This window comes from Microcaecilia unicolor, chromosome 10, assembly GCF_901765095.1.
Source record: "Microcaecilia unicolor chromosome 10, aMicUni1.1, whole genome shotgun sequence".
Classification (NCBI taxonomy): domain Eukaryota; kingdom Metazoa; phylum Chordata; class Amphibia; order Gymnophiona; family Siphonopidae; genus Microcaecilia; species Microcaecilia unicolor.
Window position 1 is genome coordinate 18809873 of NC_044040.1, and position 14351 is coordinate 18824223.

Genomic DNA, 14351 nt, shown 5'->3' on the forward strand with positions numbered 1-14351 from the left:
AGGTTTCTATTTAAAGGAGCAGAGGAACGATGCCAATGTACGCTTCGCTTCCCGGCTTGACTGCTGCATATGCACAAGTGATGTGCTTACCGTGAAATTCTTGTGCGCATGCACCAGGAACGTTCCTCCCCTTTGCTTTCGTTCTCACAGCACGCATATTATTTGCATGCAATTAGTGTCGAGCATCAGAGGAGCTATTTTTCCCGCACTGTTCAGTATAGCACTAAAGTTCTGAGCATTGGTCCATCAGAGAGGCTATAGGGGAAGAAAATCTGCTTTGAGATTTCGGATTATTTATTTTATTTATTATTTGTTACATTTATATCCCACATTTTCCCACCTATTTGTAGGCTCAATGTGGCTTACATAGTACCAGAGAGGCGTCTGCAGACTCCAGTGTAAACAAATACAAGAGTGATATTGTGGTAAGATAAAGTTCACGTGGCACAGCCACATTAGGGAATCATACAACAGAAGAGTTGTGTTATGTCCATTACGTACTTTAGTTTTGTTGTGTTGCAGAGATCAGGCATTTATGTTGGACTGGTAGGGTATGCCTTTTTAAACAGGTTAGTTTTTTTTTCCGGAGGTTTAGGTGGTCAATGAAGAAACAGCGATACTAACTTATATAAAAACAGGCCTTCCCACAAATCCTTTTCACAGTATTTATAAATATTTTGAATCCTTTGAATCCTAAGTACTCCTGCCTGCCGTAACCAGGGTAAAAGGCAGTAGTTTATCACAACTGGAACTCTGCCATTCCTTGGTCTTGGCAGCTGTCTCCTGCGTTACAGCAGTTACCAAAACAGCAACACCACGGTTAAGTCCCACAATAAATAACTTTATTTGTTCAGATAATACTAAGACTTGTTACAAACACTGTATTAGGTGGGTTTGCTTCTCTGTCTTAGTTTATGGCACTCAAAACCATTTCGTTCTCAAAATATAAATATCAATATAAACTCAGACTCTTTCCCAATAAAACCTAAACACTGTGTGCTACAAACAGGTTTTCAAACATTTCCCCAATCTGCATTGAATTCAGAGTCTATCACTCTGAGAAGATTCAAAATGGCTGCCAGGGAAGAAAAAGTAATACAGCAAAGGGTTGAATAAGGCCCTCCCAAGCAGGCATGATTGACAATTCATTGAACCAACCCATAAGGAGCAATTTAGTCCAAGGATCACAGGCAGTCATATTTGACCGAGTCACTAGATTTAAGGAGGGGAAGAAAGCACATCTGGTTAGTAGGAATGCTGCAGGCTGTACGTTCACTTACTTCTAATGCTTTAACAATAGAGGAACTGCGCCTGCAGGTTCACCAATTCTTTTGAAACTGAGCCAGGCATCTATACCAAAGTGTCCCAGTTATTCATTCACTATCACTACCCTCTCTTGGAGGTGGAGAATGCCCACCTCATGTTACGAAGTTCAGTTCATGCCAACACATTAGCATATGCTGAATTCTTCTGCCAACAAGGGTTATCATGAAGCCTAGTTAAGAGACTTTTAGTGTGAAGGCTCAACCCTTCAGACCTATCAGAACAGTGGAGGTAGCTGGAAGCTCCGTTAGCACTTCATGGTTGCCGAGACATTCTGAGAAGTAGAATAGGTTCATACACTTCATCTATTCCTTTCTGGCTCCAAGTAACCTTCAGTAGGTTGCTGGGGATGGGGGAAGAAAATCCAGGTTCCTCCCCAACACAGGGAACAAAAAGTACAGCTAAAAAACAGGGGAAATATTTTTCCAGCAAGCCCATTGGAAAATGCAGAGGGAAGCGTCTCTTGCGCCTCATGCTGGGGGCTGCAGGGTGAAACGTTTCCAGCATATCCTGCTGGGACCAAAGGATGCTCCTGGGATCCCCACCTTCAGTACCATGGATCTGCTCGGTGCTGCTGATTATATTTCTGAAGCTTGACCTGGTCTCTGATCTGATTAATCAGGATCTGGGACAACAGGATTCCCACTAGCTGCGGGACAAGACAAAAGCAGAGAAAGGGAATCACACCAAAAATGCCCTGAGGAAATAATCTACTTACAGACAGGACATTAAAATCCACTGACATGCTGGAATGGTTAAAACACAGTACTAGAAAACCTGGATATCTTAATTAACTTCAACACCATCACCTATCAAACTTTAAGGTCCCAATGATCAGGTTCCCCATGCTGCTGGTCCGAACAGCGTTGTAAAATCAGAGCTGGAACAGCATGGGGAAGCAATGCCCCGATGATCAAAACTAATGGAATGCAAATTTATAGATGCTACTAGTTTTGATCATCGGGCTAATTCTGTGGGAGGATTGTGCCTAGGCATGCGCCCAAGGCACAATCCTCCCACAGAAGTTATTTGACAGGTTCAGGTTGTCCAAAAAAAAAAAAAAACCCTGGACCTGTCAAACACATCCAGTGGATCTCCAGACCCGCCAACCACCCCCCCCCAAGACAGAGGCCCTGGTGATCTAGCCCCCCCCTGAACATGACCTGCTCCATTCCGCTTCGCTCCCCCCCCCCCCAACCAAAAGAGGAGCCAACCTCCCGTACCTTGAGATGATGGAGGACGGAGTAGCACTCCCTCTTCCTTCCAGCGCAGCTTCCAAAATAGCAGCGCCCTGGCCCTGTGCACCCTGGGCTGGGCAGGGCTTCCATAACATATACCTTAGCCATTGGGGGAGTGGGGATCCAGGGGTCCACTGGACCCCCAGAGGTGACAGTGACAGCCCTAGCAAGGGGGGGAGGGGAGGGAGGAAGAGAGCCTTAACCCTAACACCAGCAAGGGTTAAGGCGCTATTCCGCCCGTATGAACAGAGCTCTGTGGTATTCCCTGGCGCGCTCATGACAGACCCCTCTGATCATTCCGCGCTGGTAAATGAGGCACTAGTAGCACCCGCATTTACCTTTGATCATTGGGGCCTATGATATTTACTGAATCTCCTTATGATATGCATGAGGCTTTCAACCTCATCCCACAGGCCTAAACTATAATATTTAGGAGTTCCCCCCCCCCCCCACCTTCAATTAAATAGGAAGTAAATTTTAGGTTTTAATAGTTTTCCATTACCAATGAAGTGTGAGGCACCCCGTAATATTAGGCCCTAAGCCAGAGCTTCCCAAACTGGGGGGTCAGGTAATGCGTGTCATTCTCTAACACTGGATAAGCCTACCTGAGGAATGGCCAGACCCAGTGCAATGCCCCCCAGCAGGAAAAGGTTACTGTGCAGCCAGTTCACCAACTTGTCGATGCAGCCGTTGGTATATATAAACTCGCCAGCCTCCAGATAGTCCAGTACCTGCATTCCCTGGCCGCACATTGTATTAATCACCGCCTGCAGGACCAGAGCAGAAGGGTACAGCATGGAGTGAGAATACAATCGTTAGCGTTACTAGATGTATGCAAAACTGTACAAATACAAGACAGAGCTCACAGCCAAGCCAGATATAAAGAACAAAATTAATTAAATCCCCAAAATCTGTTACAGACAAAAGGTTAAAAATTAGGGCAGCAAGTTAATCGCAGTTAACTTTGCAATTAATGCATTAATTATTAATCGCACTTTTTAACAAAAATCACGCTGCAAGTTCTCCTGCCTCCTTCAAACATCTTTTGCTTTTTCCACTCCTAACCCCTGTCCTCAGCACAATCTAGCATCTTTCCTACCACCCATGATTCAGTATCACAGCCCTCCCCCCTCCCCCCCGCCAGTCCACCTTAACGGTGGTCTTCTGTTAGTCCCTGGCAACGTTGCACATACACTGCCTGGAGCCTGCTCCAAAGCTTTCCCTCTAGCCTATCCTCTGACATCACTTCCTGTTTCTGCATGGGCAGGACGGTTCAAAGGGAAAGCTTTGGAGCAGGCCACAGGAAGTGTACGTGCAACGCTGCCACTGCCAGGGACCAACAGAAGTAGACTGGCCGAAGGGGCCACCGGTGGAAGAGAGAGAGAGAATGGACCTGGAGGAAGAGAAGAGGGAGGGAAGAAAGAGAAAGGGAGAGATGCTGGATCTGCAGGCAGAAGAGAGGGAAACAGATTATCAGTCTAGAGAAGGGAAAGGGGATGGGATTTGATATACTGCCTTTCTGTAGTGACTTATTCAGCATTGAGAAAGAAAAGAAATAAACTAACTGTGCAAGAATTTCCCTTCATAGGTTTTCCTGTAGCAATTAATTTTTATATAATGATTTTTTTTAATATATTAAAGATGTTTTTCTTTATGAAAATTTGACTTGTAAGAAAATTGCACAAACAAAAATTTGGAACAGGCAAGAGAGCCGATATTCAAAGCAAGCTTTTTTCTGGCAAACAGCAAATGCATAACTTTTCTACTCACAGATTTCCAGTTATTGCACACGTAGAATCTAGCTGTTAAGATGCTAAAGGGTCCTTTTTCCAACCTGTAGCAGGATAGGCTTATCCACTACGACCCTAGCTAAGAATGCAAACTTTCCTTAAACTAGTCCCTTATTTCCTTAATCCTGTTACTTTATTTTACCTATCTAAATGTTCCATCTTTGCTGACACCCTAAGCTGTCTATTATAATGTTTTATTGGGTATTGTGTTGACATTGTTAGTAGTATACTATGCCATACTTTGTATGGTTGTTTGACTATTTTTACTGCTGTAATTGTCTATTGCTTATGTTTGACTTATTCTTGCTGTACACCACCTTGAGTGAATTCCTTCAAAAAGGGGGTAAATGAATCCTAATAATTAAATAATAAATAAATAATCGTGATTTAAAAATTTATCGAAATACGGCTCTAACATGCAACATAAGCCAATGCATACCTGTACAGTAAGCATGCTCTGCTCGGGGGAAGCGTTTGGGCGGATCAATTTCATTCATATTTTATGTAATATACACAAAGTACGTGCAAACATTTACACCTGCTTTGTTTGCACCTTCAATCCAGGCACGGATTTCTGCAGGATTTGTGCTACCGTTTTACACAGGCAACATCAGGCACCTCCTCCTAATCTAGGCAGCCTGTTCCAAAACCACCCTCTAAAAAGTGAAAAATAAGAGAAGTAAGGAGAGAACAACCCCAAAACAGAGTCCCAAAACTCAAGTGACGACATGATATCCAGAAGTAGGCGATGGTCAACAAGGCCAAAAGCAGCAGCTTGCTCAGCCCTCATCCCCCTGTGACCTAAGGGCTTTGGCTTTGCCACTGAACAGGTCGCTGGAGACTTGAGCAACGATTCCGCACAGTGGTACTCGGAGTCGGTTAGGCTGCAGTGCTCAAGCCTCTACACATGGAATTGCTCAGAGCTAAGATATGACAGCTCATAAATCTCATTCAAACAAACGGCTTAAAATGCATGACTGGCCCAACAGTTTGGTGGCAGGGCTGTGTGTAACACTGTGGAGAGAGCTGGGGCTACAGAGTCAATCTTTAAAGTTATTGGGAGAAGGAAGTCCCGCTACTGTGCGCTGGTTTTACCTACTGGCTGATTCAATAAGGCACCTGGGCCAGACGGAATCAGGATCTGGGCTAGAGGTGAGGGCTGGGCCTGGGCCAGACAGGAGGTGGTTTAAATTTAAACTGTTTTGATGCTTGTGATCCTGAATAAAAACCATCAATCGTTAAAAAAAGGGGAATGAAACACAGTAATATACAGAATACACAGAATGTAGCCCCAGAACCAAATGACCAATACACATTGGCAGTCCCTTATTTCTAATAATATTTTACTATTGTTTTCAATAGCATTTGCTATTGTTTTGGATGGACCAGTGTGGTGGCACTCTCCGCATACTGGCATTAGCCCATACCCTCTGTTCCCTAAGAGATCCCAACAGCTCATGGGCTTACGGAGGGGGACATGCAGAGAGCAGTGCTGCCACCCAGTGGCAGTTCTAAGGTACTGCTATACTGCATATTTAGGGGCTCGCATAGTGCTTCTGTTACTAGTCAACAATAACATTGTTCCTTCTCTTTCCATACTTTCAAGTTGTTCGGGAGCCAAAAATACGCTGTCATGAAAGCATCCCAGAAGTGCCTACATCAACATCTTGAATAGTAATAGAAAAAGAACGGTAAAGCATACTGGCATCAGAACTGGACTTTAAAAAAAAGTGTTAACTATACTACAAGACAAACACACCCCCTGTCCTATCATGGCGGAAATCACTACAGGGTAGTAATTGCCAGAGGACACATCAAGGATCTCTGCATAATTCTTAGGAAGAGACGAGAAAAAAAAAAGTGTCAAGACAGCTAGGAGCTTTTGCCAGGCTCAAAATGCACAAATGATTTATCCTCCAAGCTGCTCTGCTCTCACCCTCTTAGCACCATCCCACAGGGCACCTGGGCATCTCACCTCTTCATCAGAGTGCTGGCAGCAGGAGTATGGCACAGAGCAGCGTTCTCGACTCGGGTTGTCTGCGGTGCAGTTAAAGTACATGTTCTGGGACCAGTCCTTATAGGAAATTCCCCCACAGCAGCTAAACTGGAAACATACAATGAATTAAAAAAAAAAAAAAAAGTCAATCCACTAGAACAGAAAAAATTAGGGGAGACATGATACAGGTATATAAAATAAAGAGTGGAGTGGAACAGGTGGATGTGAAGCGTCTGTTCACGCTTTCCAAAAATACTAGGACCAGAGGGCATGCGATGAAACTACAGTGTAGTAAATTTAAAACAAATCAGAGAAAATATTTCTTCACCCAACGCGTAACTAAACTCTGGAATTCGTTGCCGGAGAACGCAGTGAAGGCGGTTGGCTTGGCAGAGTTTAAAAAGGGGTGGGACGGTTTCCTAAAGGACAAGTCCATAGACCGCTACTAAATGGACTTGGGAAAAATCCACAATTTCGAGAATAACTTGTATAAAATGTTTGTACGTTTGGGTAGCTTGCCAGGTGCCCTTGACCTGGATCGGCCTCTGTCGGGGATAGGATGCTGGGCTCGATGGACCTTTGGTCTTTTCCCAGTACGGGAGAGAGACGGAGAGCATGCATGTAACAGCAGGTTGAAGGATTCTGGCTGCTGTGTGAGAAATTAAATTCTGGCTAACATCAGGGCCAGTCCTTCCACTGAGGGATTGTTTTTCATCATCTACTGACTTATGCAAATGAGGCCTCACATCTCTCTGCATCTCTCACAGCCCACTCTTGGTTAACAGAGTAAGGAACTGGAGGAGGTATGCATGGGGACATCAAAGCATTTCATTGATATTCTAACAGGATGGGTGTGGGTAGGTGAGAGGAGGGTGGTAAACAGAGAAATACAATTTTATGGTTTATAATGGGCTAGAAAACCCAGATCCTTGTTAAGTCCTGTCTGTTGGGTGTCAAAATATTCAATCATTGTAAACCTTGAAATGGAACCCTAAAACTCCCCATCCTAGGAAAAGTATCTACACACTCCACTCATGCTTTCCTGCCAGGGGCAAAAGGGTGATGCAAGGTCTTGCTGGGAGGGGGTGGAGGGGTTCCCTGCCCTACGACAAGTCTTGGTACACTCACCTCCTTTTGGCCGAAGTCAATGAGGTTTTGAAGGTCCAGGTCATTGCGGTAGTGCACAATGGCATTGTTAATGATCTCGCTCACCTTCCCCCGTGCCTACAGTTATGGAAGACAACGGAAACGGGGCACACGGTAAAAAGCACAGTTCTGGCCAAGTAAGACATACAGCGGGAAGCAGGGCAGGTAACAAAGAGAGTGAGACATAAAACCAGAGAGACAGAAAAACTGAAACCAGCGAATCTGAGACAAGAGAACAGGGAGCAAAAGGCACTGAACAGAGAAAATGGAGATGGAGAGGGAAAAGCAAAACAATAAATATCCAGCTAGAAGTTGTAGCGAGAGAGACATTTACGGAAGGTTTCAGGTACAGTTAGTTAAGGTCTTCCAGAAGTGACACGTGATGAAAATACAGTGCTTAAACTAATTAAAGCGAGACAACACGTAAAACTAATCTATAAATCAGAGTCCACACCTGTGCCTTGGACTCCAAGGAGAGCTAGGATCAAAGAGATCATTTCAGGAATCTGGGGCTCCCTTGACTTATCATGTATTTTATTTATATTTATTTGGATTTTGCTCACACCTTTTTCAGTAGTAGCTCAAGGTGAGTTACATTCAGGTACACTGGATATTTCTCTGTCCCAGGAGGGTTCACAATCTAAGTTTGTACCTGAGGCAATGGAGGGTTAAGTGACTTGTCCAAGATCACAAGGAGCAGCAGCGGGATTTGAACCGGCCACCTCTGGATTGCAAGACCGGTGCTCTAACCACTAGGCCACTCCTCCACTCTATAACAGCTCTCAGCATTTGTGCTACTAAACAAAGCTAAGTGACATTTTCTTTGCATGTCCTCCTTCACTGTGCATGCTTGAGTTATTTGGTTGTTTCTCATTAGGGTGGCCAACTGGAAGGCTCTACCTGCTGAGTTCTATTCCTATCTCTCACTTGCTTATAGGATGGAAACAAACGAAGCAAATACTGCAGGATGTAGTACAAAGTGTGAGCTATATTTACATTACAACAACAAACAACTCTTGTTGTCTGCTAAGAGGATCCTAACTTAGAAATCCGAGTTCTTTTCCTTAGGACAGAAACAGGAGAAGAACAAAAATGTTCTGAAGAGCAGAAACAGCAAAATGCGGAAACAGGGATGTCATCATTGGAGCCACACTCAGGTTATTAATTTTATTGTTGACCCTTGCGGTTTAACCACATCTCCATTCCACAGCATAAAAACATCTATATATCTTTTCCAAAAATTAATAGATTTGTAAGATGCTCATTTTCACACCAAGCAACAAATAAATTAGCTATATCCACACATTTTATTGCCGCTAGTATCCATTGCTCTTACTAAGAATTATTATTATTTCCAATTTATTATTCCAACAAATAAAGGGTACAGCTATGGGGGCCTCTATGGCCCCCCTATATAGTTAATGTTACATGGTTTGAAAATGAGCATCTTATAGATCATCCATACATGAAATGTACTACGTTTTGCAAAAGATATGTAGATGGTGTTTTTATACTGTGGAGTGGGGATATGGTTAGAGTGCATGGGTCAATGATCAAGTTAATAACCACCAAGGCTAGCCCTTTTGTTTTTGAGTCTTGGGATGGGGGGAGGGAGTTGTGATAGGGTGATTGGGTTGAAAAATGTAAAATCATAATTCTTGTTTGAGAGTATGTGTGTACTATTATTATTCTGTAGTATGTGTACTAGTTTTTCATAGTGCTGTCACAAACCTTGCAAAAACAATTAATAACCAGAGCGTTGCTCCAGTGACATCATTATCCCCCTGTCACCCCTTTTTGGGGTTTTTTTTTTCCTTAGGACTATACAGCTACTGGATTTCTGCACAGACAGAAGTGGATCACCAGGATCTGGGATAGTCTGCAGGTTTTACCATCTGCCAGAGGTGGTAGTTCTTCCCCTGGACTATACCTCCATGTAACATATACAACAGATCTCTTATTCTTTGCCAGTGGGCGGTAGATGGAATGGACCAGAAGCAGATTTCATCTCTGACCAACAAACTTGGACCATTCTTAAGATGCTGGCCTAGCTGAGAATGAGGGATGCATCCTCAGGACCTTCTCCCCCCCCCCCCCCCCCCCCCACACACAACCCCAATACTTTCTCATGTTGTCGCTGTTTGGACTCACCTTATCAGAGAAGACAAAGCCCAAGACTCCAGCAGCCAGCTGTATGAGGAAGACCACCGTCAGACAGATGGAGAACTGCAGTCGGAGGAAAGACACCAACATGAGCTCTTAGGAATTCCAACCCGATTACAGGTACAGATTCAACTGTAACCTGTCAGAAGTGGCACACAGCCCCCAACCCCCTCCCCAAGTAGGAACACTGTACCATTTGCAAGAGGCATATGTTCTCTCGCAGGGACCCGATGCAGCCACAGAACGTGATGAGAAACATCAAGACTCCAACCACAATCAGCAGGATGGCAGGATCCACCGCGAGGCAGGCCACGGCAGCCTCTGCAACATAAGAGAGCCCAACATCAGATGCACAGGATCTGCCACGGCACACAATACGGGCAGTTTGAGACCTAATCGCCCCACTGCGTGCGTTTAATGCCCTAAGCGCTTTTCTGTTAGGGACTGTCTCCCAGTTACATGTGCAACTTATAGAATAGTCACGTTTTAAAGCGTGCTCAGTTACACCAGCTCTGCACAGGTCTGTGCTCTCTAAATAGAAGGCGTGGCCATGCTGGGTGATGCCAGTGTTCTAGAACAGAATCTGGATGCCCAGATGTCATTCTAGAATAGACTCTCCCCGTGCAGCATTAGGGTGCCTGCAAGGTGCCCATTTACAGGGCCTGCCACCAATTCGCACCAACACCCATGCCTGACACACCACAACTGCCTCTGTGTAATGAGCAAGAGGCTGTTTCAGGACATGGATACATAGTAACAAAAGGAATGACAAAGGGAAAGGGGGTGGGATTTAATATACCATCAAAGCAGGTTACAGATTCTATACAGTTACTTATTTTGTACCTGGGGCAATAGGGGGGGGGGGGGGGTTAAATGACTTGTCCAGAGTCACAAGGAGCTGCAGTGGGAATCGAACTCAGTTCCATTGGCTCTCAGGCTACTGCACTAACCAATGGCAGCAGATAAATGACCAAATTTGCCCATCCAACCTGTTCAGATGTGATTCTTCCTCTTCATTTCTATCACTTTGGGTCCATTGGTATATAAATTCACATAAGTGAAGCCACAGCAGCTCTGCCATCTTTAACACAAACTCTCGGCCTTCCATACCTATCCTACGTACATCCAGATTCCTTTACAGTGCTCGTCTCCACCTCCACTGTGAGGCCTGATCTTGGATTCTTTCCACACTGAAAATTAAGCCAACACCCAGGCCCCCTTCACAGCCACCCTATTAAATCAGGTGGTTGTCCGAAAGACCTGGAATCCTCACACTCCCGTTCAAGGGTTAACCACAAATCACCTCAAACTTTCTGAAAGCCCAGTGCAAATGTACAACTGAGGTTTAGGGTTATAACCACTGCTCTGTGCAGAGGACCCCAATGACACTTGGGGGGAGTCACTGGGCAAAACAGTAACCGAAGGCTGTCCGACACCCCCTTTTCCCTTTCAGGCTCATCTGTTAAAAGATTCAAACTTATTCAAAAGGGCGTCACTCCGACTCGTATCATGGGCAATCGCCCTGTCTGCTCACCCCTCACCAGCAGTGGTATTACTAAATTGGGCTTCAAGAAAGCATTGGGGTGGGGGGCAAGCCACAGAGAGCAGCAATGGTCTAGCTAAACTGAGCGTCTAAAGAAGATATCCTGGGGGGTGGGGGGAGGTGGTATCCAGAAATCCATCTCTCTCTTTCTCAGACCAGATATAAGCAGCAACGTTCTAAATTTATATCACAGCTTTCTCGCCGTTCCTGTCACTGATACAAGAGACAAAAACCGCAAGCAGAGAGAGCTGGAGACCTGCTGATGCTACCTTAACCCCTTCATGCAGCGACCCTGAAAAGCCGCTTAACCTCCCTGTACTGTAATTTCAATTTGAAGCTCTTTGTTTACACTGTAATCAGTCAAGTTATGTGTAAGATGAACGACAACGCTATAGGAAGAAAAAACAAATCATTGTAAGTATGTTCCTGAAAGTATCAACTTAGTTTTGGTTTTGCTCCTTTTATTTTTAGGCTGGTTTTTTTTTCCCATTTATTTTTCCCCAGAAAAATTTCTTTAGCGATTTGCATCTCTCATTAAAAGTGTTACATTTTTCAGAGAGAAAACCTATCTGAAACTACAAGTACAGTATACTCTTTATACAATTAAGCTACAGTTATAATTTTTATGCATGCCTCTGTGTGCACATAAAAATCAAAGAAGGTAGCCCTGAGGTTCAACCAAGCAACACCCTGATTAATGTGTAAAAGACCACAATGGCGGGGGTAACTCCGCAGACTCAAAACTTCAGCCTCTGAAATCTCTTTAAGGTCTTCTCAAGGAGCGTGATTCACTATCTGTACCCTCATCAAAAGGAACTGTGCAATGTGATGCCTGCCAGCCAGCTTTCTCAGGAGTACTTCCCATACTCTGGAACCTACTCCCAGAGGGGCTACGTCTAACTCCAGACTACCTCTACTTCAGGAAGCAGGTGAAAGCCTGGCTCGTCTCACAAGCCTTTAATGCATGTGGTGACTGACACCACACTCACTCCACACCTGGACTAGCTTGCTACACACCCTGTAACTTAGACCGGCTCCTCATAATCTTGTTTCACTGTGCAAAGATTTTGCCTCCCATCTATTTATCCCAATTGACTCTGTATTACTCATCTTGTCCCCATCACAACACAACTCTTCCGCTGTACGATTCCCTAGTGTGGCTGTGCCACATGAACTTTATCTTACCACCAACAACAAAGAGAGTCCAAATCTCCCATAAAAAACACCAGAAAAAAACAAAAGAACGGAAGATATACAGAAAGACCAAACTCAAAAATATAAAAAAAAGCCAAATTTATTTTTTATATTTTCGAGTTTGGTCTTTCTGTATATCTTCCGTTCTTTTGTTTTTTCTTTATCTTACCACAACATCACTTTGTATTTGTTCACACCGGAGTATGCAAACGCCTCTCCGGTACTACGTAAGCCACACTGAGCCTACAAATATAGGTGGGAAAATGTGGGATACAAATGTAACAAATACATACCTTACTTGGCAACTCGGCTAGACAGAAAATCATCAACATCTTCTGTTATCTGAATGTTCTTCCGCCCTGTCTACTACTGCATTGTTCGTATTGTACTGACATCATATTTCCCTCATTTATTGTATTTATGTGTATATTTGGTCATTTTACTATTGCTACGATGCTAACAAACTTGTAAGTTTTATGTTAAACTGACCCCGTTCTACATGACCTCGGGTAAACATAATCAATGTTCGTACTGGACAATTTACTTTCCCTTTCCCCTCGACCCCAGGACACCGGATTCACTTCTACCTCATTTGACCTTAACACAATCTTGTATTTGTTATCAACCGAAATGGCAAACACCTTTACGGTACTTTCTAAGCCAAACAGGTGGGAAAATGTGGGGTACAAATGTAACAAATGAATAAACCAACCTGTTGATAAAGGCAGTAAATAAATCCCAATAAATAAATTGCACAAGACACACTGACCTGCTGCTGGACTTGCAGAAGTATAAATGAGCCAAACCCACCTGCGTGTTTCATCAGCCGGGCATAGACTCCGATCGCGATCATAACCATAGAAATCACCTGGAGAGGGAAGGGGGGGGGGGGGGAAACAAAAATAAGAGGTACCATCAGACAGCCTGAGTTGAGAGCCCTGTCACAACCACAGCGCCGTGACCTTAGACGGAGTTCTGACCCAGCCTCGAGCGCTAGTCCTACCCCAAGGGCGCAGCCTGAGTAACACTTCCAGACAGACCCAGCTACATCTGTAACACTGCAATCTAATGCTTCTATCCGCAGCTTCTGCTCCCCGCCACCCCACATACAGCCGACTCGTTACAGCTCTAATCCCAGTGACTAGTGCCACCTCCTCCTGCACAGCCCTGTGTTCCTACCACTCACTACATCTCTAACACCACCACCTCATGGCCAGCAGGGAAAAAAGAAGTGATACTGCCCTTGTGTAAGTCTCTGGTGAGGCCCCCGTTTAGAATACTGCGTGCAATGACCTACGAAACTATATAAAACAGGATGGAGTCGGTTCAGAGGGCAGCTACAAAACTGATCAGTTGTCTCTGTCAAAGCATACGGGGACAGACTTCTAGACTTCAATATGTATACTCTGGAAAAAAGGGATACGATAGGTACATTTAAATATCTCCACGGCATTAATGTACAGAGAGGTGAGCCCTTTTTCAAATGAAGGAAAACTCTGGAATGAGAGGACATAGAGGTTATAGGCTCAGGAGTAATCAAAGGAAATACTCCTTCGTGGAAGGGGTTGTGGATGCGTGGAATAGCCTGCCAGTGGAGGTGGTGGAGACGAGAACTGTGTCTGAATTTAAGAAAGCATGGGACAAGCACGTGGGACTGGATGGCATACATCCAAAGGTACTCAAGCAACTCAAGCATGACATTGCTGAGCTGCTGTTGGTAATAGGCAACCTGTCATTAAAATTGTCCGTTGTACCTGAAGATTCGTGGGCAATGTGACGCCAATTTTTAAAGACGGTTCTAGGGGTGATCTGGGAAATTATAGACTGGTAAGACTGACGTTGGTGCCAGGCTGGTAATATATGCTTGATGTTTTATAATCACGGGTAGCCAGCTCTGGTCCTCAAGTGCCACGTTAGGCAGGTTTTCAAAAGATCTGTGATGAATATACATGTCATTT

At 44.4% G+C, this 14351-nt stretch overlaps 1 protein-coding gene across 1 annotated transcript in view; it reads right to left on the reverse strand.

The window, feature by feature from the left end:
- Window positions 1–1049: 1049 nt before the first annotated feature.
- TSPAN33 (tetraspanin 33) overlaps window positions 1050–14351 on the reverse strand; it is a 33245-nt gene continuing 19943 nt past the window's right edge. Inside the window, exons 2-8 of the mRNA XM_030216613.1 lie at window positions 13204–13261; window positions 9850–9977; window positions 9645–9719; window positions 7476–7571; window positions 6327–6455; window positions 3167–3328; window positions 1050–1972 (exon numbers count right to left, since the gene is read on the reverse strand). Coding sequence (XP_030072473.1) covers window positions 1871–1972; window positions 3167–3328; window positions 6327–6455; window positions 7476–7571; window positions 9645–9719; window positions 9850–9977; window positions 13204–13261 — 750 coding nt within the window. The 3' untranslated portion in view covers window positions 1050–1870. The remainder of the gene's footprint in view (window positions 1973–3166; window positions 3329–6326; window positions 6456–7475; window positions 7572–9644; window positions 9720–9849; window positions 9978–13203; window positions 13262–14351) is intronic.